This window comes from Peromyscus leucopus, chromosome 8b, assembly GCF_004664715.2.
Source record: "Peromyscus leucopus breed LL Stock chromosome 8b, UCI_PerLeu_2.1, whole genome shotgun sequence".
NCBI lineage: Eukaryota > Metazoa > Chordata > Mammalia > Rodentia > Cricetidae > Peromyscus > Peromyscus leucopus.
The window spans coordinates 68998133-69025767 of NC_051086.1; the positions used below are offsets into that span (position 1 = coordinate 68998133).

The 27635-nt window shown below is 41.4% G+C and overlaps 1 protein-coding gene and 1 pseudogene across 8 annotated transcripts in view; both read left to right on the forward strand.

Moving 5' to 3' along the window:
• Positions 1-27635, forward strand: part of Bcas3 (BCAS3 microtubule associated cell migration factor) — a 502957-nt gene that overhangs the window by 239511 nt on the left and 235811 nt on the right. For all 8 annotated transcript variants that reach the window (XM_028878299.2, XM_028878296.2, XM_028878294.2 and 5 more), the window contains one exon: positions 2150-2247. In XM_028878299.2, the coding sequence (XP_028734132.1) occupies positions 2150-2247 (98 nt within the window). The remainder of the gene's footprint in view (positions 1-2149; positions 2248-27635) is intronic.
• On the forward strand, positions 16783-19247 carry LOC114699288 (annotated as a pseudogene).

The window sequence follows — 27635 nt, forward strand, 5'->3', positions numbered from 1 at the left end:
ATCCTACCACTTTTTCCCTAGTCACCATCACCAGGTGCTGTTGGAGCCTCCACTTTTTGTCATATGAAAGCATCCGTAGTACCTATGTGCATATACCACCCTCTTGCTTCATGCAGCTTTCACTGGGCATCTTATCTCAGATACAGTCCTCCTAATATTTTATAACAATTTATTTTTGAAACAACTCTACATTTTCAAAATTCTTTTGGTTTTTCTTAAAGACACCTTCCTTTTTAAATACAAAAGAGCTCCTAGTATTGTTTTAATCTAACTTTAAATTGCTTATGCTTGATTAACTAGAGTGTTGCATTGTTTGTTGATATTAAATATATTTATCCCAGATATAAGTTTATATATTTGTTTTGATTGTATTTGTAATTTGTACTTTAGGGTTTGAACAAATAGGTTTGCTTACAATCTTGCTGAAGACTTTAACTTCTAGCCAATTATGCCTGTATTCCCAGCACTCGAGAGGCTGAAGTAGGAAGGTCTAAAGCCAGCCTGGCTTACAGAAGAAGACCTGGCTTTAATGAGACATGCATGTTTTAATTTTATCATCCTTCAGTGTCCGTTATGATTCAGTCTAGCAGCTAGTCAGTAGTCCCCTTATCTCAGTTCTCCAAGCTGGCTCAGCTGCTCTCCTCTTGGGTGTGTCCCTCTGGCTTCAGTGGTCAGATGGCAGGACATTGGACCTTTTCTTTAAAATTATGAAGGACTTTTTTTCTTTTTAAATCTCAGCTCATCCTTTGTGTTGATTTCACTGTCTTTTTCCCCATATGATACCATTAAGGTTGGTTTTGTACTGGGCATGTTTGCCCAGTTATCTTTAATCCTAAGGGTATGGTTACCTTTAATCCCAGCACAAAGGCAGTAGATCTCTGTGATTTCAAGCCCAGCCTTGTCTGCATAACTGAACAGATCCAGATGTTGCCTAGTTCCAAGAGAAGCCTGTCTGATGTGCACAGTCGTGCATTACTTAGTGAGAAATTGTGTGATGATTGTGTTGTTGCATGAACATTCTATTGTCAACTTGCACAAACTGTGATAGCCATGTCACTATAGAGTGTGATCTTATTGGCCACCATCACATATGCTGCTGTCACTGACTACATCTGCTATCTTCTTGTCCTGCACTTTTATTACCTTTGACATCTCATTCTGAACCTTAGTTTTCCTTAGTAGCAGTTCATGAGTAGTTTGTATCTGCAAACATACCTCATATTTTACATTTCATTTCAACTTGCTCCTGTAATAACATTATGCATAGTGTTAATGTTCAGTAAAAATCTCACTGAGTGAATTACCAGAAGTGCGTACATTGTTCCCTCTCACTGCCTGGGACTTAGAACTTTCAATTGTAGTTATTGTCTTAATAGTATTTGTTCTAAAGCTACTGGAGACTCAGCATTTATACATTATCCTTCTTGAGCTCCTTCATATTGTATGTAATAAACCAGTTTTGCTGAGGCCTAAATTCATTATTATATAGTATTTGATAATCGTATGGAAGTTGCTTCGTGGCTGCTCTGGTTGACTCCTGCAGCACAGCACAGCCTGGCTATCCTCTCTTAGCCTTGTTAATAAAAATAACAGTAATGACAACATGACGATGTCTTAAATATTTAAATTATGGCTAGATGTAGTGGCACACACCTTTAATCCCAGCACTTGGGGGGCAGAGGCAGGCGGATCTCAGTGAGTTTAAGGCCAGCCTGGGCTACAGAGAGAGTTCCAGGGCAGCCAGGCTGTACCATTGCTGTCTTCTGTGGTATGCAGCTCTGATGCCGTTCATGAAATGTTCATATGTATGCTTTGGAAAAGCCAGAATTTTCACTGTCAAGTATTTTCCTTCTTTTCCAATTCTATTCATTTTTTTCACTCCAGTTTTACCTTTTCAACTCCTTTCTTAATCCACTGAACAACACAAGTTAATAAGTTAGAGTGTGCCTGGTATGGTGGGAATGTCATGTGTTTAGAGCTTTGGCCTTGTGTAGGTGTTCAGGACTGTAGCTCCTTTTTCGTTTGGTTTTAGAACGTATGGTTCTTTAATGGATTAAGCCATTCCAGTATTCCTGATTTAAGGTCTGTTGTAGGAAGTGACAGTTTCCATGCCAGTAACATATGTGAACTAAATGAAATTGCATTGCAGGATCCAGCCGGTCCGCTCTGACCCAGTCAGCATGCCAGGGTCATCTCGTCCAGTCTCTGATCGAAGGGGAGTTTCCACAGTGATTGATGCTGCCTCAGGTAGGATGCTTTTAAGTTTCATTTTCTTACACACTAGAGAGGATGAGACTCATTCTCTTTCCTCTGCTGTTTTGTTGGTTGAGGTGTCCTATGTCTTTATAGAGTAGTGTGCCTATATTTGCTACTGAAAACTGCCATGTATTCAGACATTCTTAGTGTTGCTGAGTGGGAAGGTGGAGCCGGCCCTTGATTAAATGTAATGAACATAGTATTGAAGGCTACAGGGTTGATGACTGTTTGCCTTTGATCACTTGAAATGTCAAGCAGCAACCTTGACAGAGAGCATAAATACAATATATGGATTCAATTTACTCGACCTGTGGAGTATCAAAGTGCCTGGTCTGTGGCGGCAGAGGCAGTCCAAATGTGCTATCTTAGATAGCTTCACGGATCTGAGAAATTCATCAGCTTAACCCTGGTGTGTCTCCTACAGTTCTTAATTTCCTAAGCTTGCAATCAGTCTGTGAATGTGTAGCATTAATTTCTGGAACATGACTCCTTAGTGACTCTTTGGCTCTGGTGGCTTCATCTGTATTATAGAGATGTTCTCGGCAAAGCCTGGTGAGTCACCAACTGATTGTGATAATAATGCTCTTTCTTGGGTCTAAGATGAGTGCAGAAAGGAGAATGATAGTGCATACAGTGTTGCTACACGTGGGGAACGTCTGAAGATCTCACAGCGGGGGTGTGACCAAAACTCTGTCCCGGTGGATTTATCCATAATTCTGCAGTAGGTGAACAGTTGAATTAGAGCAGATTTTAATCTGTGGCGGTTTCAAAATCCTCACAAACAGTTGATTTGATTGAGGCTTAAGCTGTGAAAGAGCAGAACCCATTACAAGACCGCTGCCTGATTCTGTCTCAAAGTGCATGGGCTTCATGTATTTGCTTAGGTACTTATTTTGGTCAATTGATTACACTTCAGGTCATATCAATTTGTCTATATCCATACCTACACCTCCACTGTAATGTAGGGTCTTTGATTAGCATGTACATTCTTGTTTTTCTGCTAGAAGTTGATAAATATGGCTGTTGTGTGCAACAGGCAGGGACCTGGGTGAGCTCTCCTGGCTCCCCTGCATCAAATGGGACTTTTGAGACCAGTAAGGAACAAGCATTTGGGTAGTGCCGACAGGGAGCTGGTCTGAAATCACTGCTTACTTACTGTAAGGAGAAAGTTCAGTAAACCGTTTAATCCATTGTATACTTTTTTTTAAACAGAATTTGACTTTTGAGTAATAGAGTAGAATCACACTTGATCTGCTTGCATCCCTATCAAAGGTGCAGCCTAAGGTTGCTTTGTGACCTTTCACCTCTGAAATTGCCAATATTTTGGGTAGAGAAGGGACTTTTCTTGTTGTTGTTGTTTTGCTGGCCGAGCTCTGTTACTATTTATTTATTTTGTGCCCATTTTTCCTCCTGAAATCCATGTTTCCTTTATGAACCATCAGGACAGTGAATGTGTGTGCTGCTCTCTCTAACTCTGAGCAGAGACGCCTTAGTCACGAGGAATTGGACTCTCGTGGGTAATTCTCTTCAGCTCCCTCTCACATGGTTTGGATCTCTTGATGAGGAGTCTGTGTTGTTTGGTTGAGTGGATAGTATTCTGTTATCCAGCTTCCATCTGCTTTAATCAGGTCACTACTGTTAACAGAATCACTATTCTCCCAATGGCTAACAAAATGAGACTAAATGATTGCAGTTCTCTGTGGAAAGAAGTTAATGGGGGTAATTCTAACAGATTCCATTTTCAAAAGTAAAACGTTCATTGAAATTATCCCTGAACCAGGAAGCACTGTTTTCACTGTGACCCATGCATAGGAGGAGTCTGTATTAGGAAGATGTTTGGTGACCAGTTGCTGAGAGAAAATTCCCGATGTGGGATCGATCCCCTTTTTTTAGGCCTTATTCTTCTGCCCTTCCTTGTTCCATTTTGTACTGCTTCATGTACAGTCTTCTCACTTTACCTTGGCATATTTTTTAGCTGTCCTTCAGTTCTGGTGACAGAACCTCCTCTGTCTAACCCTGGGGTCCTAATCATTTTATACATAAAAATTTTGCAAAGATAGTGAAATAAAATTTAGTGTGTGTGTACATATATAAATTACCTGTCAGAGAATTTATATACATATATACATACATATATCACACTCACATTCTTGGACACAGAATAAATTTCTAAGTGAAAATATTTTATTTAAACCTTGTTTTTGGATGTTGGAAAGATGGCTCAGCTTTTAGGAGCACTTGTTGTTCTTCCTGAGTACATGGGTTCCGCTCCTAGCACACCCACTGCATCTCACAACCCTCTGTAAACCTAGATCCAGGGGATGTAGTGTTCCCTTCTGGCCTCTGTAGACATGGCACACTCGTGGTAAATAGACATACATACATGTATGCAAAACACCCATACACACAAAATAAAATAGGGAAAAATGTTAAAGCCTTGTGTGAAGAGTTTTTATTCTAGCTATCTGTGTGTTTGTGTGACATTATTCTGTTGAACCAAAAAAGATCTTTCATAACTTATCCCGTTGTTAATTGCCATTTCACTCCTTCATGTAGCGATGTGTGTAGGATGCACATAAACACTCACACACAACACGCATACTCACTCACTCACTCACTCACTCACTCACTCACTCACTCGCACGCATACACACCCTGTTAACTTTTACTGATTGATGCACAGGGCAAATTCTATGTCCTCAGCTACTATCTCTGTGCAAATATGTGCATTTTAGTTTCTCAACTGATCATAGGTATTTGATAAGTACACATTATTTTTATCTTAGCTCTGATGGTGCAAAATAAATACACTGGGTTGCCTAAGTTTGGGGCTTCAGTGATTGTGAGATATTCTAGTCTCAAGATGAAGGGAACACCATACTTGGAATTTTTCCTTAAGGCACAGCCTATCCAAAACAAATAGGCCCTGAGCTCATTGCTCACTTTTATATACACTCAAATAATTAAAAACTGTATTTTTGAATCATATGTAATATTTTTAGACAAAGCATTAGTTTAATTTTTTTCTCATTGTTTGTACCTAATACTGTTATGCCTGTATTTTAACTAAAATACAGGACTTCTAAAGAGGAAGCAGCTGGTGTATCATTTGAACTTAGTTCCCCAGTTCCATTTTTTTTTCCCTGAGTCAGTCTTTCCATGTAGCTCCAGCCATCCTGCCTCAGCCTTCCTGATGCTGGGAACAGACACCCACCACCTCACCCACTTGCTTCCTGCATGCAGTTAGGTTTGTGCTTCCTATCCTTAAGATAGCAAAGTGTCATCTTACCTTGCTTTTGCATAAGAATTGAAGAGCCACTGGAGAACCAGGTCACCCTGAGTGTGTCCTGGTTTGCGTTTTACCATAGAGATCAATGCTTATCAACAGAATTCAAAGGACTGAGATTAGAGGACAAACATTCCTGATCTGCATGTGGAGGAGACAGAACTTGTAACTTGATCTACAGTTACCATTGAAATCGGAGGTAGACTTTCTCAGCCACCAGTCTTGGGCTATCAGAGGTGCTAATGGGAAGGTGTATTCAGTTTGCCATGGTGCAGCTTTGTGGTCATAAAACTAAAACTGGCTCGGAGAAGCTGTGATGCTCATATTCATGGTCTGTAAGTTATTTTTCCTACTTCACTGTTTTCTGCAGCCTCAAGTAGAAAATGAGAATTCCTGTGCAGAATTTGGCTTTCTCCTTCCTTGGAAGGGATGTATTTAAGTTACTTCCTAAATAATTCCCATATAGAAAATATGTAATCTTCTTTAGAAATATAAAGGTAATAAATGATAAGTCTTTCAAGTCACACAGTTCCGGATATTGTTTGTGATTATAAAGTGACGAAAACCCGAGACTTGTCCCTTGTGTCTTCAAAGCTATTGTTGGAGCAATAAGAGGATTAAGGAAAGGGGCAAAATTAAAAGAAGGCTCAGTGCTGATCTGTGAACAGCCCCTGTGAAGAGGAGAATATCCAATCTCAGTTATTAAGATTAGCATTTTTAATTAGAGTATGGGCATTAAATCAGTTCTTATCCTTTGAACACCTACCATTCATATAAAATTTAAAAGTAAGTTTTGAGAATAGGTCAAAAGAAAACAAAACATGAACTCCACTTTGTCCATAAGGAAGGCGCAAGGCTGGAATGTTCGTGCAGCTGGAAGCCCATGATAGCAGTGGTACGGGACAGTGCGTGGGGTGGTATTAGACACTGTTTACGTCTGAACCAGCTCTTCCATCTGTCTTTGTGACATGATTGTTAAATTGTTAGTGTCACGCTGTTGTAAATTGTGTCCTAGAGCCTGAGAGGCTCATGCTTACAGGTGTCATCTGTACACTAGAAGCAAACGACACCCCTCTCTGAAGCACAGCGAGCCCCCTCAGGCAAGTAAAGAACAGGCTGAGACCTCACCCAGACAGCAGGCTGGAGCCTGAGCTCCTCACATTCCTCTGGATATACTTGGGGACTGCCACAGAAAAGCTAAAGTAAATAATCCAAGTGAAAATGTTTGTTCCCGAGAAAAGAAGTTCTGGACGCTTGTGCTAGCAGGAACAAAAATGGCTAACCCAAGTCTGAGGAGGACTGTAGTAGTGATTTCAGAATTACTGAATCTCCTACGTGTGCCTCTCCTCCTAGCTGCTTATGAGGCTGAAGCAGGAGGATTGTTTGTACCTGTGAGTTTGAGGACAGCCTAGACAATATAGCTAGACCCCATTGTCCATGACGGTACTTCAGTCAGTATGGATTCCTGTGTATGGGAACCTCAGTCACCATAATTAGCCTTGCCCCTACACAGCTTTATGTAATTACAGTCATTTCACACATGTATTTTACACATCTTGGTTCATGATTTGACATTCTTGCAGGTGTTCACTAGTTAGTGCAGGATTGAATTGGAAGAAAGCAGCTACCACAGTGTAGAGTGTGAACTCTGACCTGGCAAGTGTTTTTGAGGAATGCCATTCCAACTGTGAAAGACCAGGTGGCAGTGTGTGGATATGTAGGTGATTTTTAAAAGTAAATATATACAATGTTCATGTCACTTCGAGGGAAACAATGATTTTATTTCAATAATAAAACTAGAGCATTCCTCCGAATATTGGAAAATTGAGAACCTTGTATCTCACAGGACCCCAATACTTAAAAGAGATTTCTGGTTAGATGTATTTTTTCATATCATATAGTAAAGGATGTCAGTGTTCAGGAAAGATGCAGTACTTTCCAAATGACCAAATTTGTGCTATTCTGAATTATGCTTTTATGGGACAGAAGAATTTAATGTCATCAGGGAGGAAGGGCGACTGGTAGGATTTTAGCTTCATGCTAAAGCTAAGGTCAGCGTCAAATCAACAGAGAATCTCCCAACTTTGAGGATGGTGTTAGTGCTCTGTCCTTCCCGCCACAGCCACGAGTGTGACCAACTTTCTTTGATGTGGTGCAGCCAAAGGCCATTGGTTTTTATCCATAAGGATTTTAGCCAGGCTACATAGGTTAACTGTTGAAAAAGATTTTATCAATAGTTTAAATGCTGACTTGTGTAAGGTGCATAAATGAAGCTTGTTTGGGGCGAGTGTGTGGATTAGCACAAAGGGAATCTGACAAAAACTGAAAATTTCTGCTTGGTATGTGCTTACACAAACACATCCATAATCAACTTAGTCGTTTCTGCAGCAATTCAGATGACATTTGATTGAAGTCTGATCATGTCTGTCCCTGAAATTTTGGAGAACTAACACCCTTAAAATATTGAATAGGCTTGCTGTAGTCACAGCCGCTTAAGAGTCTAAGTCAGGAGGGGTCATTTGAGCCTGTATCCTGTGTCTCTAAAAGAAATCGGATTTTTTTTTTGTTTTTGTTTTTGTTTTTTGTTTTTGTTTTTCGAGACAGGGTTTCTCTGTGTAGCTTTGTGCCTTTCCTGGAGCTCACTTGGTAGCCCAGGCTGGCCTCGAACTCACAGAGATCTGCCTGGCTCTGCCTCCCGAGTGCTGGGATTAAAGGCGTGCGCCACCAATGCCCGGCTAGAAATCGGATTTTTAAATGCAGACTCTCATAGATGCCTCTTATTTGGAGCTTCTCCCATCTCTCAGAACTTTGACATATCATTTATAAAATTTATTTATGTCATTGAATGTTTTTGATGCTAACATATTAGCACATTTATTTTTCTGTCTGTTATTTTTCTGTGTATAAGAAAAAATACTTTTTTATATTGGACTTGTATCCAGAAACCTATTTTTTAATCCCACTAGAATTTGTGCAGTTTTCACTGTGTGTTATCAGCAAAGTTAATTTCATTTCTCCCCATTCTTTCTATTTCCCTCTTCAAACTTGGCTGGATTCCCATGTCACTGCTCAACAGAAATAGTGATGCTGAGCTGGTCTCAGTCCTATGGCGTGAAGGGTTAACATTTTACTATTAAATAGAATCTTGTTAGAGGGTATTGGTATCATATTTATAATGTTTGAAGAAAATGGAGAAAAATTGAAAAAGAGCCAGAGTGGTATTTTGTGACTCAAAAGCATATTATCAGAGATACTTCACTGAGCCAGGCATGGTGGCACATGCCTACGAATTGGGAGGCTGAGGCTGGGTGTCAGGGTTCAAGGTCAGCCTTGTGTACATGAGACTCAGTGTGGTGGTTTGATTGGGTTTGATAGCCTCATATGTGTGAATACTTAGGCCCCAGTTGGTGGAACTTTTGGGGGAAGAATTAGGAGGTGAGGCCTTGTTGGAGGAGGGGTGTGACTGCGGGGTAGGCTTGGTGGTTTCGGAAGCCCAGGCCAGGTCCAGCCTTACTGCTGTCTACGTGAATAAGATGTAAGCTCTCAACTACTCCAGCTCCGTGTCTGCCTGTCTGCCGCAATGCTTCCCGCCATGACGGTCACGGACTCAGCCTCTGAAACTGTAAGCAAGCCCCAATTAAATGCTTTATTTTCTAAGTTGCCTTGGTCACGTGTCTCCTCACAGAAATAGAACAGTGACTAAGAAACTCTGCCTCAGAAATCAAAACAAACAGCCATTGAAGGGAGCAGGCCATGGGAGTTGAAAGAATGAGGCCTTCAAAAACAAGTAGGAAACTTAGAAAAATGACGAGTGAAACAGAAACAAAGGAGCCACATCTGAGAGAGAGATGATTGATGGTTGCCAAGAGCTGTCTAAGCCATGGACTCCTTACCGATAATGCCAGCAAAGAATTTTTCCAAAGGAATATGTGAAGGGCTGTGAGTTTTCCTGAACTTGTGAACGTCATCAATGCGTGATTCCAGGAGCTGTGGTGAGAAAGCGCAGTCTGAAGGCACCAACTCTCTCTCTTTTTCTCCCTAGGTTTGGATGATGGCTTTCAGTTTTGATCAAATTAGACATTGGAAAGGGGGGGGTGATTTTTCATGTTCCCCTGTCAGCCTGAGACCCCCATCTCACAGTGGCTCAGGCTCTGTGAGACATTGTAGGATCTTTGCCAGTGGACAGAAGGAAATGCTATCAGGACGCAGTGTTTATTTCGAAGCACTCAACACTGTGCTCAGTGTCTTTGAGTGGCTTATCTCATTTAATCTTCCTTAATTAGGATCACAGGTCCATTTCAAATATCCCAAGAAGAAATCCTAAGACACCTTGCTCCTGATACTTGGAATTATTAAAAGTGCATTATGGTGACACCTCAAATAAGTCCAAGTCCCTTTCTGCCCTACCTGATCAAATATTCATTTCAAAACCGTGTGTGCTGAAATGAGCCGTGAGGGAGTCAAGAGAATCAGTTATTCAGGTGGTGAAAATGTGTGAACGCAGCTGGCAGATGACATTCCAGAACGACGAATTCCCATCTTGTCCTTGTTGCTTCGGGCAACAACTGACAGACCTGACTGGTCATTGGCTTTCTGGTCCTGGCACTGACAGGAATGAAATTCTTCATGTCACAGACACTTAAAAACCATCCCTGTTAGGGTGCATACAGACGATGCTGGAGGTCCTACCTCCATGGAGATGTAATCAATATGGTTTGGAATTCTTGACCTGAACCTATAATATTTTGGGCATCATAAAGGGGGCTTCCTATTACACAAAAGATTATATTCAGAGTACTGGGGCTCAGTTGTGCATGGAGGACACCCCCAAATAAACAAATAAATAGACAAAATAAATAGATAGATGAATGAATGAATGAAATAAAGGTGTTGCTTGTGTTGTTCTTCACCGCCTTTAAAAAGCTTTCAGGGTGATGGTGTAAGATAGAGCATTGTGTCTTTCGAACTTTGGGTGGGAAGTTTACCAACTATGAAACCCTCCTGATGACTTGCAGGAATCATGACTTTAATGAACAACTTGTGAGTTTTTCAGATTTCATTGACCCAAATACCTAGATTTGAGTGGAGGCTTTAGATAACACTTCTGATTTGTCATTTTCCATACAGTCAGGAGCCACAGTGAAAACCTGAATCGAGTAAGTGGAGTCTGTGGTATGATCCAAGGGCAGCCGCAAGGACAAGGACGGGGCTCATTGTTCTGTGGACCAGAGCCTGTAGGATTCGTGATCACGATCACTGTGCCTCATGAAAAAGTAAAGTATAGGCAAGGAGAAGGGGAGGCGATGGGGATGGAGGTGTGTCTCTGACCATTGTCTCGTGGCTTACCTTAGGATCCAGCCTCTGCTTGCCCCTTGTGACTCATCATCTATAATTCCAGTTCTGGGGGATCTGACACCCCCTTTTGTATCCAAGGACACCAGGCACACACATGGCACACACACACACATGCACGCAGGCAAAACATTCATACATAAACATGATCTTTAAAAATTAGGGGAAAAACCCTGCATGTGTTTATACAGAATGTTTCCTATGGAAAGCCAGCAATTCAGATCAAGGTGTTACAGACCCTCCTCAGTGGTGCTTTCATGCATTAGTTTGTCCTTGTAGAGCATTGAGTCTACCACACTTCGCGGCTCTCTAGATCTCTGGTCAGGGCTGGTGAACACAGAATAAAGTAGGATGGAGCTTTCCTCCTGGTCACGCTAGCTTGCCTTCAGCTTTCATTGAGGGACTCGGAGAACTTGCCACTGCAGCTACCCCATCATGGTATAGGATGCTGACATATGGGACTCTGATCCAACTTCTGTCTTTTTTAAGAATTGCCAGAATTAGTAAGTCATTAGAAAAAACCTTTTTCAGCTTACACTTTGTCCTAGGCAGCACCAAGAGAGGGTGCAGTTGGGTTTTGTCATGTTAATGGAATCTTGAGTGTTACACCTGGTTTAACTTGGAAAAGCGCCTGAAAGCACGATGGAGCCTCTATGGCTCCAGGTACTCCAGAGGCCAAGGATAAGAGTCCCCCTGAGCTCAGAGGGACAACATGGGGATACTCTGTTTCAAAAGGAAATGTGCATACATATGGATAGATGTGGACACATAATACCCAAAGCTAAGCTTGAAATAGCAGCCAAGCTCATGGTTGGTGATACCTGCTTTAGGTGGTTCATACTATTTCAGATGAAGACTGTGTGCATGCCTAGGAAAAGGTTCTTTTACCCACGGTTTTCTCGACCTGAAGAGGTCTCAGGAAACCCTTGTACATTCTCTCCATGTCTGAAATTTCTAGCTGTGAATACCTTTAGTTTTTAGTTTTTATAACCACAGGAAGTGCATGCTCCTGTGACTGAGCCAGAGAGAACTTGCTGCGGTGTCTGAGGCTGTCTGCTGCCTCAGCGTGGTTCTCAGTCTCTTTTTACTCTGTTGCACTTCCTTGCTGGTTAATGTCTCCTCTCTTCATAAACGTTTACTCTTGCCTTCGTCACCCAGTGTGAAGTGTCTGGGCTATCATCTTCCATTCTTGACCAAGCTCATGTTCTTTATAGCCTATTGATTTCTAAACAGTTCCCACATAGCAGGGACTCAGGAGGGTTAATGAATTCAACATTTCAGCATGGAGCATTGGAAGTGAAATTTTACATCTGAATTAAATGGTAGTTACTTCTAGAATGGGAACCGAGAGACCCCAGAGCAGTGAGAAATGGAAATCTTCCTCTGGAATCTTTTAGACATTCACACACACACACAAAACAAAACTTACTTTAAGTGCTTACAGGTTTTGTTTTATTTTTTTAAAAAGCCACTGAGGTCCAGGGGTATGAAATGACTGTTGCCTGTTGTTGCATCATGAGTGGTGGTTAGTCACTAGTGTACATCCGGGGCTTCTTTGCATCTTCCAGGACCTTGACTAGCACCTCAATCAAGACAACCTGGTTTGTATTCCAGAAATCATCAGGGTATACGTGTGCGTGTGTGTGTGCTAGAAATTATCTGTAACACACACAGATTCTTTATTTTTATTTCATGTTTATGGCTGTTTCTCTTGAGTGTATGTCTGCACATCATGCATGCCTGATGCCTGAAGAGGCCAGAAGAGGACATCAGGTCCCCTGGAACTGAAGTTCAAGAGGGTCGTGAGCCACCATGTGGTTGCTGGGAATGAAACCTGGGTCCTCTGGAAAAGCAGCCAGAGCTCTTAACTGCTGAGCTACCTCTCCAGCCCTACACAACCTTCTTGTTACTCAGTTTCTCATGGCATCAGCACCCATATATTTATACTCAAGATTATATACTGCGTACATCATAGCAGGAGAAATCCTATCAGTTCCACTCTCAAACAGCCGGTGGCAAAGCTCTCTAATGACGTTGTGATGATGTCAGACTCTCCTCAAGTGGCTCACCTGGGTTCACAAGCAAATCACAGGGAAACCTTTTAAGTTGTGAACAGGTGTTTCCAGCTAGGAAATTCACTATTACAGATAAGGGCTCTCCACATGGAAAAGACTTCCCACTAAAGTAGTGATCACTCAAGGTCATATTTCTGTTCTATCACCCAGTGGGAGAATGCAAACTGAAGAAATAGTCGTGTTTGCAGCTCACAGTTCCTCCTTCAAACCACGAGCCAAGAGCAGGGGAAGCAAAGTGACTCTGCTTCCCTGAGAAATATTAATTGCTTTTTGAAAATATGTGTTAAAGCTTTTAAAAAGCCAAATACGCACTGATTCTAAATGGAGCTGACACCTTGATCCTCCATTGTGGAATAACATATGAGTGAGGAGTCCCGGTGGACTGCCATGGCCTACAATATTTATTACTGTAAAGATCGCAGAGCTCTTAGCCACTTGGAAACGTGTAAAGGCCTTTCAGATTCCATCCTCTTGACTTGTGTCTTCACATGTTAAAGTTATGGCTGTTTTTTGTCACGTCATAGTGCCCACTCAGAACTAGTCTTCTATCTCATCCTCGGAATATGTAATAATACTTGGCTTTTCAATAAGTTTAAGAAATAATCCAGATATGAAAGTTTACCTGAGTTGTATGTGGTGCATGCTTTTAACCTCAGCACTTGGGAGCAGAGATAGACATGTCTCTCTGAATTCAAGGCCAGCCTGGGCTATCCAGCAGCACCGAGCACACAGAAATACCCTGTCAAAACAAACCAAAAATAGACCTTAGACATACATTCATTTTTCATCCCCTGGCCATTGATGTTTAGCAACTCCTAGCCAGTTTTTATTCTTCTATTTTTTATATTTGCAAAATGGTAACTGTGTGGCTGATGTGTTCAAAATACTAATAAGCCAGTGGTCTCTGTGGTAATCCATCAGCTATTGTTACTGCTGGTGGAATCCCACTGTGGTTTGCTTTAACACATATATTTTCAAGAATAATTGTGTGCAAGAACCTCCTGAGGCCTCGGATGTAGCTAAGTTGGTAGTAGAATGGTTCCCTAGCATGCAAAAAGCCATGGGCTTGATTCCCAGAACCAAAGAAACCATGCATGGTGAAAATAGAAGGTTTAGAAGTTCAAGGTCAATTTTATCTGCACAGTGGATTCCAGGCCAGCCTGGGATTCAGAAGGCACTATCACAAAACAAAACAAAACAAAACCCTATTGATATATGTACATTAGTAGATGCCCATTTAAAAATGAAAATGCTGGTTGTTATCATGAAAATTACTCCATAGTTTTTATTAAACTTTTTATTACGTGTTCCGTTATTCATGAAAAATGAGTTGGTCTGGTTTATTCAATAAGATTAGTAACTTGCTTATAAGCCTTGAGTTCTGTGTTACATATTAAATTATGCATGCTAGTTATGCAAATGTAACATAATAACAGACACCATTCATTTGATTGCCTGACAACAGGCTTTGCTGAGCATCTCCCTCATTCTTTGTGAAGTCTCATGCGATAGTGGTAGTGTTTCTGTTTTCCAGGTGAAGGAGGGGTTCAGAAATGTTAAGTACATCATACCACTCCTAAGAAATTACAATTTACTTGCCATGAGCATATTTTATATAGCTCTTCATTGAAAATGTTGTTAATAGATGCACTTTTAGAATGGGCAGATCCGTACTGTAAATAAGTGACTTCTTATAAATAGGTGTGGGTTTGATTCCCATTCCTACAGCTCATAAGAAGAATACAAAACCACAACCACAGCCGTTCACAACTACCTGTAACTCTGGGTTCATGGATTCCACCTCCTTTTTTAGCCACCAGGCATGCACATGGAAAGTAAATTCATGAGCTCACACATACATGTAAAAGAAAATAAAATCCTTTTAAAAACAATGCTAAATGCCTGTCTCCTGTGTTGTGAGAATTATTAGAATATGACAGTTAAAAGCTTCCGATTGTTGTTTAGGTGCCAGAGGGGCTCTTAAGTCTCTTCCTTACATTTCCACAATGATGGTAAAATACTGAAAGCTTTAATTTCTTATGCATACTCTATGCATTGGGCACATATACTACAGCCTATTCTGTTGTCCCAGCCAATCCTTGAGAAAACACAGATATGGCAGCTTTTATGTGGCCCCTGGGCAGTTCTGTCCCAGAGCCTGTGTTAATCCCTATGTGATTTGAAGATGTGTTCCAATAGGAAGATACTGGATTCGAGTCATTTATGTTTTTAAACATAAACAGTTTTTCTCATCCTAAAACAAGTAAATCTATGAAGCCATTAAGATGGCCAGAGCAGTGACCGCTCTCCTGATTCCCACTGCTCACATTTCTGTATCTGTCTTTGTAGGGACCTTGTTTATCCCTTTCCTCCACTCTGCTTCTGCCTACCTCCTTCTCAGTCCCTGCCTTCTGAGTCTGATACTCTTGTTCTGTGACTTGAAGTGGAAGTCTCTTGAGGATGCTGGGTTTTCATTCTGGTCCCAAAGTGGACAGATTTCCCTGGCCTGAAAACCCTGTCCTGGCATGTGTTTGGCATTTGGTTTTGCTCCTGGGTGGGACTGTTGAGTGGGATCCCGGTGGTGCTGAGGCATCAATGCCTTTGTTCTTGCTCTGTGTGGCTATGGCATTAGCGGTTTCAGCTCTTGTTGACCCTGCTCTAAGCCAAAGCTTTACAGCCTTTAAAGCACAGTGTGGAGTTTGCTTATGATACATTGGAATGAAAGAAAAAAACTTCTCCAAAGTTACAAATGGTTTCATTTACCAAAATGACTATTTCACTTGGAAAGTTTTGTCTTTTCTGTAGAAATTCCAGGAGTTGGGTGGGCTTGGTGTCCTGTCTCACACTCCATCCCCACCCACACATTCGTGTTAGCAGATTCTAAGAGCTTTATTCCAGGTTTGGGGGAGGCAAAGCCTTGAGGAGGGAATAATCAAGTCATACATTTCTGCTTTTATTTAAAGAAACATTTTGAAAATACAAATCTTTAGAACTTTTCCACTTTATATAACTGGATAAAGGAAAAAAATTGAATTGAAATGAAAGTGAGAAAGTAACCCTAGGATTGGTCTAGAGTGATGGCCTCAGTAGTGTCAGTTTGAGGAAACCTTGGATATCGCTCTATATAAATAAAACACTGATGGCCAGTGACCAGACAGGAAGTATAGGCGGGACAAGGAGAGAGGAGAATTGGGGATACAGGAAGAAGGAGATGGAGACACTACAGCCACCGCCAGGACAAGCAGCATGTAAAGACGCCGGTAAGCCACCAGCCACGTGGCAAGGTATAGATTTATAAAAATGGGTTAATTTAAGATAAAAGAACAGTTAGCAAGAAGCCTGCCACGGCCATACAGTTTATAAGTAATATAAGCATCTGAGTGATTATTTTATACGTGGATTGTGGGACTGCGGGGCTTGGTGGAACCTGGAGAGAAGCCCTCCAGCAACACCTTCATGCTGCTGAGATCTGTGCCTTGTGCATCTGCACTTATCTCACACTTGAGTTACTGGACTAACTTACGGTCTTGGTTACTTAGGATTCATCTTCGCACCATGACCTTCAAATTAGAAAGCACTTGTTGAAGTGCTCCAACCTACTCTTTCAAGGCCTCTAAGTCTCTGAAGAAATGAAATGTTTCATATAAAAAGGAAGAAAACTTCTTTAAACTTTTCTCCTGGGCCTGGGGAGATGGTTCAGAGGTTCAGGGCACTTGCTGCTCTTCTATAAATCCAGGTTTGGTTCCCAGCACCCCTGTTGCGTGGCTCACTACCACCTGTAACTCCAGCTACAGAGCATCCAGCTCCCTCTTGTGGTCTCCATGGGCACCTGCATGCACACATGCATATACTCATACATGCATACACAAGCTTCTGAGAAGTCCACTGTTATATTTTTGGGTAGCGTCAGTCCTTTTGGGCTGTGTCATAAAGACAGAAGTAGCTGAGGAATGGTAGCTTTGTGAAAATTTTTGTCAGCCTGTGTTCTGTAACACATAATTCCGGAGGCCTGTGTGGCTTTGCTCCCAGTCGGCTCAGCTGTGGCTTTTCATGAAGTCCCTGCCCCCATCTTTCTTGCTTCCCTTCTCATGAGAAGAAAACATTGAGTTGGGTGCCGTTTAGATGTTCTCTACTAATAGTTATTGAAAACTGCCCTGCCACAGGGCACAGCTCCTTGGAACGCTGCCTTGTACCAGCCCAGTTTTCCAACCAGGTGGTTTAACCCAAACCTGAACTTGGCTTTCTTTAGGCCTGTAATTCTTTTAAACCAAATGATCACAGCAGAACTTGGGAGGAGCCTAGTTTCATGTGTGAGGTTTTCAATAAAACCTAAGTGGAGTGTGGGTAGAAAACCAAAGCCATGAAAAGCAGTGACTGCTGACACCAGAGGAAAAATCTACAGACCTCTTACACCTCTCGGGTTCAGTGTTGGGGCAAAATGGAACGGAGGAAGGGCTCTATATGGGTACCTAGGAGAGAAGTCAAGTGAAGCCAACCTGGTTGAATTCATTTGCATATACTCGTGAGATTTTAGACTTATTATTTATTAGTGCATGGTGTGTGTGCACATGCCCATATGTGTGTGTTTGTGCTCCTTTAAAAGTTTTGGAAAATGCAGATGAAGACACTTTATAACGTTTGCGGCTAGGAATGAATCTCAGTTGGTAGAGTGCTTTCCTAGAATGCAGAAAGCCCTGGGTATGATGGTGCAGGATGTGGATGCCAGAGGATTGGGAGTTCAAGGCCACCCTTGCTTACATAGATAGTACCAACCCAGCCTGGGCTACGTGAAACCCTGTCTTTAAAGAGAAGTTTAGCATTATATGTTTGTTTTCTACTGTGTTTACCTAGAAAGAAAATGGATATACTAGTTTCCTTTGGGAAAAAGTCATTTTAGTTTAGAGATGTATTTGCTTTCCATTGAAGTTGAACATTGAAATATGTGTCGGTTATCCAGGTGTGGTGGTCCACACCCTTAATCCAAACACTGAGGCTGCCTGGTCTGCAAAGTGGGTGACGAGACAGCCAGGGTTTCATAGAGAAATCCTCTTTTGAAAAACCAAATAAGCTTTCCTTTCTGCTGGGTGCTGGCTGCTACTATTGAAATGGGAAAGTTCATGCAGCCCGGGAGAGTGGTGCTGGTCCTGGCTGGACACTACTCCAGATGCAAAGCCCTCATCATGAGTAACATTGATGATGGCACCTTAGACCATCCTGACAGCCATGCCCTGTGGCTGGAATTGACCGATATCCCTGAAAAATGACAGCTGCCAAGGGCAGGGAGAAAATTGCCAAGAGATCAAAGATCAAGTCCTTTGTGAAAGTTTATAACTACAGTCACCTCATGTCCACGAGGCACTCTGTGGATAACCCCTTGGACAAATCTGTTGTCAACAAGGATGTCTTTAGAGACCCAGCCCTGAAACGCAAGGCTGGGGTGCAGGGGCAGGAGAGGTCAAGTTTGAGGAACAATACAAGACAGAGAAGAACAAATGGCTTTTCCAGAAGCTTTGCTTTTAGGTATGTTTTTGTTCCCATCATTAAACAAAACAAAAAAGCAAAAAAGATAACAAAAAAGAAAAACCAAATAAGTAAACACTAATAATAGAATGAAATGAAAAAAGGATACATGTACTAGTTCACCATTGACCATTAGGTTTTGCTGTTGTCTTTCCCTACTGATTTAAGATGTATATGTGGTGTATTATATAGCACACTTAGATATTATGGTGTTGCTGATGAGTCATGATGTGTAATGCATAGAAAGAGATAATGAAGAGGGTTTTGGAATCGAATGTTATTATTCCAGATGTTATTATTCCAAATACATCACAAACCTCCTTCCATACCAGCTTTTTAATGACTGCTGTTTTTCTTGATGTATGTTCTACAAAGTATGTACCCTGCCCTCAATTTTTATTACCCTGTCCTATAAAGTTTGAGGCAGTAATCGTTGGTGCTGTGGAAGTCACTGAGCACCTGCTAAGGGAGTGATGCCCAGCCTAAGCTGGAAGAACCGTAGGAGGTGAGGTTTTCTTTCCTCCTCTGACTGTGATCTTCTTAGATACAGGGAACTGACATTGGGAGGTGACTCCACCTGGCCACCTCTACAAGGTGTCACATTTTGTAACAGAACTGCCATTCAGCTCTTTCTAGAACACCACATAGCTTCTTCCACTTAGAAATTAACATCTGTAGATGAAAAACTGATTTTTCTTTTGTGGAACCATAGTGTCTAAATTGCATAGGCAGGAATTGTCCAGGCGACAGGTGTACCATGGCACCCAATAGAAATAAAGCCCCTTCTCGTACCGGAATCACAGCTGCTCTTGGTGGAGTGATACTATGTTACAGAGGCACAAGGAAGTTGACACTGGTCTACAGAGCACACAATGACATTTTAACATGTGTAGGTTCATGTAGTTAATTAAAATGGATGTCATGTCACCACAAATACCTTCCTATGCCCCCTTATAACAATACAGTTCCCTTCCTTCCATCACTTTTAATTCCTAGCAACCACTTATGCATTCTCCGTCTTTATAATTTTATCATTCTGAGAGTGTTAAATAAATTAAATCATACCATATGTGACCTCTTGATACTTCCTTTTCTATCCACCTGAACATAATGCCCTTGAGGTAATCTGAGTCGTTCCATATATTAATAACTTCCTTTGGCTTGGGTGGAGGGAAGCATGTGTTAGCATGTGTGGGGCCATAGGTTCAATCTTGGAAGACCCCCCCCCCCCCCGTTTTCCTCTTCATTGCTGGCTAGTATTCTGTACCATTGATGTATCACTGTTGATTCACCTATTTTAGGGCCTTGTTGTTGTTTACAGTTTATGGCAAGTTGAAGTAACAGTGCCCTAAACAGCTACCTAAAGATTTTCATTTGCCTGACACCTCATTGTAAGTGTATTTTTAATTTCACAAAACTGCCAAACTTTCATAGTGGTGTTACCATTTTCTGTCCTCATGAGAGCATCAGCTGTTGAGTGGACACTTACTGAAATGAAGTCTTTAACAACAACTGTGGACACACCTTTCTTCTAACCCTGTGCACTTTTGATCCGTGATTTTGCAGCTTTGTGCTTACGGATACAGTGTTTAATTCACCTACGATGTATTTATCCGCGTTTTTTATTGCATTTCTTAGCTCTATTGTAGTTCTGTGTAGGGTACTATAAATATCTATTTTTCCTTCACAGTACCATTCAGTATTCACCAGTTTGAGTGATAGTTCCCCCTTTATGGCTTTTTCCTCTGCTATTTCTAATGTAGTTATCTTTAAAATTACCTTATATCAACTTGGAATGGCATCAGGGAGTGATGTCACACAACTTAGAAATTGAAACATAAGAGGAAAGCCTGTTTTATTACCCCTGATCTTTCCGCCTACTTCCCTTCTGAGGCTCTGCCTTGCTCCTTTTCTGTGTGTTGGGAGACCTTGTTTAGTTGTTCTTCAGGGAGTAAATTCACCTGATTTTTCTTCATCTGAGATGCCCTTCATGTACCCATTCCTGGAGGATGTTCCATCTGGGTGGGAGTTCACAGTCCACACAGTTCTTTCCTTTCAGCCCTCCAAAGATTGTTTGTTGTATCAAAACATCACACATATAAATATGTACAATCTGTGTGGTTAAATATAAAGCATTGAAATACATATCTGCCATTCCCTTTCTCCTGCCCTTTCTGATGAGGGATCTGATTGCGTTCAGAGTGTGCCCATGCTCATCATGTTGGCTTGCCCTCTGCCTCCCAGCTTCTGTTCTTGCCCCTGCTCTTCAGAAGTTCAGTACTGGGCTGAGGATGTGGTGCAGTGGTAAGTGCTTGCCTAGCTCACACAGTGCCTTGGGATCAATCCCCAGCACAGTCACAAAGGAAAACTAATAAGCCTAATTCCTTCTAATGGGCTTCTTGTAGGGGGTCTGTTCAGCTTCTTCAGTATGTAGATTTGCATCTGCTTCAAAGTTTGAATAATTGTCCATCATTGCTTTTCTAGAATCTTTTCATCCTTCACCCTTCCTTAACTCCTGACTGACATGTAAGGACTGTTTTCTCTCTGTTTTGATTGTTTTGTTGTTGTTATTGTTGTTCTGTGTTTCTGTTTACCAATCCTTTCCAGTCTCACTCTATTTTGCTGGCCTGGGACTCCTGTGTTCAATGATTCTCCTGCCTCAGCCTTCCAAGTTGTCGCCACTGTGGGTGCGTGCACTGTTCTCAACTCCCATGTTTTTTGTTTTATGGGTTTTTTGTCATTGTTATATCTTTTCATTCTAAAATGTCAAAATGTGAATGTACGTTTCTTCTTCTCTACTTCATTCTCTCTGGAGAAAGAGTCTTGACAATGGAGTTGCAGTTGGCCTGGAACTTGCTATCCTTTTGCCTCAGCTTTCTGAGTCAAGAGATTACAGTATGTGCCATCACACATGACTGGGTGAACTTTTGTTGATGGCGGTCTCCAGTGTTCATCCGTTCTAGGGGATAATGTCTCAGGCCTCTGGTGCTGCGTTTTGAGGGAGCTATTGTTTGTTGGTCTCTTTTTCCTGTTTTGTTTCTTATTCTATATTAACCCGACAAAAGTTCAGCAGTGTTTTGAAACACTCTCCTGAGTGTTGGCAGTCTGTCGGGTACTTCGGTACTCTTTACTCTTAAATGATGCCTGGCTGCCAGTCTCCAGACGCAGCACTTCACACTAAATAAGACTGACAGGGAAGTGAGGCGGAAGCCATTATCTCACCTTTGTGCACACAGCCTGTGGCCTTTTCGTGTTTCATAATAAGCAGCATCAGCACTGAGGAACTTTTCAACACCTATTGACAACAGCATTTCCCTGATTCAGTCTAAGCAAGGCTGTTACAAACTGATGACCTTATATGGACAGTTGGAGCATAAAAAAAAGAGAACTATGCACAATCTCATATCAATCTCTATTCAGAATCCCCAACCACAGTACTAACCAAATCCAACATTGTAATAAAAGTCTTAGCTACCATGATCAAATATGATTTCCTTCATACTTCCTGTGGACTGTAATATATTGCTGTTAGTTGATATAATAAAAATGTACTCGCAATGCTAAAAAGTCATTTGATAGGATTAGCACTTCTTCCAGTAAGTTACTGAGATAATTAGGAATAGAATCATGTATTCCTAATGGCAATCTGACATTAGATTTAAAGGGAGATTTGTTTGGAATTCTTCTTTAAAAGCATAAGAAAGCCAATCATATGCTGAGCATTATTATATAATTACTATGGGTGTTCCAGACAGTGTATTAATATAGAAAACATAAAGGATCCTGGAGAAATGGTTCAGTGCTTAGTCATTCACTGCTCTTGTGGAGGACCTGGATGAGACTTCTAGCACCCACATGACATCCCACAACTATTTATAACCCCAGTTCTGGGGATCTTCTGCCCTCTGTTCTGTGAGGATCTACACACACACACACACACACACACACACACACACACACACACGGTGCACAAAAACTCATGAAGTTACAACATACACATAAGTAATAAATTATTAAAAAACAAAAGATAAAACTACAAAAACCATCATTTGTAGACAGCACTTTTTTTTTAAATTAATTTATTTATTATGTATACAGTGTCCTGTCTGCATGTATGCCTGCTGGCCAGAAGAGGGTGCCAGATCTCATTACAGATGGCTGTGAACCACCATGTGGTTGCTGGGAATTGAACTCAGGACTTTTGGGAGAGCAGCCAGTGCTCTTAACCAGTGAGCCATCTCTCCAGCCCGAAAATTATCTTTTTTTTTTTTGGTTTTTCGAGACAGGGTTTCTCTGTGTAGCTTTGCACCTTCCCTCCTTTTTTTTTTTTTTTTTTTTTTTTTTTAACCTTAAATTTCAAGACCATCAATTTTTAAAAGCTTATTCACTGGTCTTATCCACATTTTTTTTTCTTTTGGTTTTTTGAGACAGGGTTTCTCTGTGTAGTTTTGGTCCCTGTCCTAGATCTCGATCTGTAGAGCAGGCTGGCCTTGAACTCACAGAGATCCACCTGGCTCTATCTCCCGAGTGCTGGAACTAAAGGCATGTGTCCATATTATCACTATTTCCACTTAGGACTAGATATCTAATCTTTATTATTTCACCCGTGATTAGTAGAGGAAGACCATCATTCTTAGGGATGATCCCGGGAAAACAATAGGGACTATATAATTGAACTTTATATAAGTTATAATTGTATGCTTGTTTGTCTTAGCACTTGAGAGGTTGAAACTGGATGATCATGAATTAAAGGCCAGCCTGGACTATACAGTGAATTAGAATCCAACAAGCCGGACAACATAAACGTCATAGAGTTAATATTTCTGTGATGAACGCCATGACCAAAAGAAAGCTGGGGAAGGAAAGGGCTTATTTCGTATACATATTCCAAGTTGCAGTCCACTGAGGGAATTCTCGACAGGAACTCAAACCCCACGGGAGGTAGAAATGGAGGTAGAAGCTGACATATAGGCTGTGGAGAAGCGCTGCTTACTGGCTTGCTCAGTCTGCTTTCTCACAGAACCCAGGAGCACCCGCCCAAGGATGGCACCTAGTGGGCTGGTCCCTTCCACATCACTAATTAAATGGTGGTGCATGCCTTTAATCCCAGCACTTGGGAGTCAGAGGCAGGAGGATCTCTGTGAGTTCAAGGCCAGTTTGGTCTACAAACCGAGTTCCAGGACAGCCTGTTACACAGAGAAACACTATCTCAAAAGAAAAGAAAAGAAAATGCCCTACAGGCTTGCCTACAGCCTCTTATGGAGGCATTTTCTCAGTTGAGGTTCCCTCCTTTCAGATGACTCTCGCTTGTGCCAAGTTGATGTAAAAGTAGTGAGCACAACAGAGGACACCCTGTCTCAAATAAGTAAATATAAAGAAATGCTCACTAACACAGTATCTCTACAGAGTAACAGATCCGTGTAAAGTACGTTCTGAATATGCAGGCTTTGTGTTTTTTAAATGCAGGTATTTCTACATTTAGAGCTTTAATGCAGTCCTTATAAAAATACCAAATTTAGAATTCTGTTAGTCTTCAGTGCATCTGAAGATATAAATAGCCAACAGTTGCTAGCATGATAATGAAGAGGACATTTACTTCCCAGCCTTTAATGTCAAATAATTTCATTTACTTAAGAAAAATAAAATGTGCATTAAAAAGTCCATAAGCTCATAAGACAAAAGACTGTAGCTTTTTGTGAAATCTCCTCAGAATAGAAATTGAAATTTAAGAATGAATAAATTGTGAGGTTTGTTTTCAGCATGGTGTTATTTGCAGACCATTTCTTTGCTTTTCCTTGAAATTGAAAATAATCAACAATCCCTGGTGTCACACACACATAGCTCATCCTACGTTAGTGTGAGCTGGTTGGACTGTGCACCTCTGTACTCTAGTATGCCCACACCTGGAAGGCTAAAACAGAAGGATCACAGGTTCCAGGCTGACCTGAGCTGGGTGTAACAAGACACAAGCCAAATTTTAAAAGTGAAGTAAAACTTCTTGCTACTAATATATTTTTATTTGTTCCATTATCTATCTCTAGTTTTTTTCTACATGATATACATATAATATTATTTTTTGTGGATTCTCATAGCTATTATTAAAACAATTTACATTTGTTTATTTGTGTGTGTGTTGAGTGGCAGACTTTTGCACATGAGTGCTGTGCGTGCGGAGGCCAGAAGAGGGCATTAGATTCCCTGGAGCTGGAGTTACAGGCAGTTGTGAGCTGCCTTATTGATATGCGTGCTGGAAACACACTCTTAGCCACTAAGTTCTAGGTGTCCTTTTTTTCCCTCCACATTTAATGTGGTCATGATTTTAATAGCCAAAAATCATGAATGTTACTCTTCCAGTGACTCATTCCGAATGGACAAATTTTGGTGCTTGAAATGGCTCGGGGAGTAAGGAAAGCGTTAGCAGAGTCTGATGTGGCTTGAGAATTGCAAGTTGAGCCTTGGAGGCTCCTCTTGGCTTTGAGCCAGGTAACAAAACCTTCAGTTGATTCCTATGTGCAGACACTAGCTTAAGGGAAAGTATAGTGGACTTGGAAGCATCCTTTGGCTGTTGGCTGGAATAGCCGTTTGAGGAGCTTCCTAAGATGTGAGGCCCTGAGGGAGTTCTCTGAGTACATGCATTTTCACACATCTGCACCCGGCCAGGCCCCAGTGTGAGCATTAGTACTCAGGAATGCGGTGTGGACTGGGATGAGCTCCGCAGGATCTTGGCAGGTCAGGACAAACATTATCTTGCTCCCATATGTTTTTTTAGGTCTTAAAAGGGAAACCATACCCATTTCCTTAAACTGACATGCTGAATTTTCCCAAATACTTCCAAACCACTCTCAGTGAAAATAGATTTCAGAACACATATATGACACTCATGTACAGCGTCTTTCATCAGTACTACATTGCAGACCAGTGGCAGTTGGAGATCACAAGCAGTTTGCATTTATGTTTAAAATGCAAAACATGGCCTGACAGATGGAGACTATGAAGGATGGCATGTTCTGAGTCATTCCTTTCTGCTTTTTCTCCTCGACATCTCCTGAAGTGCGGTATGTGCGTGCAGCTTCCCAGGGATGGTGTCCTCCAGGTGGACACACCTCTCAGCATTGTAGCTGTATCTGATATTGATCCCACATGTGCAGTATGAAAACTGCTAGGATACCCCTGTGAGGCCGAAAAGCTCCCACTTTCCTCAGTAATGATGACGCAGGGTATATGAAGAGCGTATCTGTTTTTTATCACTCTTGAACAAGTCCTTTCCACAGGGGGCTTGACATACAGTAGGCACTCATTAAATGTTGACTGACCCTTCTCCTTAGTCGTTCGTGGTCCCTCTAGAGAATGGTGCATAACCTACCCAGTAGTTTGGCTTCCTCCTCTGCACGTTTATTATTAGAAGCTACATAAAGAAACAGCACCTGTGTCAGCAACTTCAGGGGCCGTGTGTCAAGGGTAGCAGTTTGGCTGATTGTCACCGACATCAGGGTTACAGCGCAGCTCTCCTCTCATTCTGCTTCACACCCCGGCGCTCCTGAAGAACTGAGTCCTGGGAGTCATCGCTGGTCACTGTTTGCAGGTTTTATGAATGGATGTGGTGGTGTCACACGTGTGCGTGAATCCTGTACAAGTAGTTTTCAGTCTTTCCGATGTTACTGAGAGCTTGTGTCTGAGAATGTGTCCCCTCCCTCACACATCAGCACGCTCAGTCTGGAGCAAAGTCATACCTTTGACCTCGTTTCTTTCACATTGTTTTGTGTTTATTTAATTCCAGTGGTTTCCTATTGCATTATTTAGATTAAAAAAATCATTTCTCAGGGCATAAGAACTCAGATTTTGTAGCACAAGTGGAACCAGTTATTTATTACTATTACTAGTTCATTATTAATTTAATAATTCAACAATGGTTGGTCTTGGGTTCTTTGTCCTGCCATGTTTAACCACCAAGGCCATCTAGTTTCCTTGGTCTGAATTTATCAGTCTAGAAAAGAAGTGGCTATAATCTAACAACATACCTTTTTTTTTTTTTTTTTTTTGAGACAGGGTTTCTTTGTGTAGCTTTGCGCCTTTCCTGGAACTCACTCTGTAGCCCAGGCTAGCCTCCAACTCACAGAGATCCTCCTGACTCTGCCTCCCAAGTGCTGGGATTAAAGGCGTACACCACCAGCACCCAGCTTTTCTTGGTTTCTTAATGTCCTTCTGTTTAGAATGCTACTGTCACGTTCTTGACCATTCTCAGAGATCTTTGCTTTTGTATCTCAGTTCTTTATATCACAGTTGTTAATGCTGGGGCATCGGCTCTTACAAGCCCTAGTTTATTTGGGGTTGGGAGTTAAATGGGGTGGGAAATTATCTTCATTCTACTTGATTTTTTTTTTAAATCTAGTTTTCTAGTTTTTAAAACATGAGTGATTTTTAGTCCTTTGAACAACATGGTTATAGTTCATTTTCTGTATGTTGCTCAGCTTCACCGAGCTGGAGCTGCCTGCCAAGTGATCCCAGGTGTGGGGTTGCAGCAGGTAATTTCCTCACCAGTAAGGTACAGATGCTTTCTGTGTTAGAAGATGCTATCGGCTCACCTGGCCTCTAACTGACAGAGAATCCTTTGTTTATTCATTTAGTAGGCAGATTAACCCTAATGAATATTGGCTTCCTGGAAATGGATACAGGTGACAATGGCAGATCCAGGAGTGGAGAAGAGGAAGACAAATTCCCTTTTCTTTCTTCACTTACAAATAATGGTGGCTTTCATGGGAGAGTGTCTTAAGTGAGAAAGGAATGCAAAATATTTGAACTAAAAATGTAGATTTAAATAATCAGCCTTCAAGTTTTCATTTGAATGTCTTCCTATGTATGTTCTTTTCAGAGTTGAAGACTTTCTGATTTTGGAAAACAACTTGAAAGTTTTATATTTTCAAGATTTTTTCTCCCCTAAGATACGTCATGGTGTTTTCCCAGGTTGGCCTCCAATGTTTCACATTTACATGGAAATACTCAAATGCTGTCTGCCCATTTAGGCAGAACTGTTCAGTTGAGCAGGAACCTTCATCCCAGACACGTTCTTGTGACAGGTATTTGTGTGAGTTAGAGATGAGTAGCATCCAACAGCCTGTCTGCACACGAAAGAAAAGTGTCCCATGTGC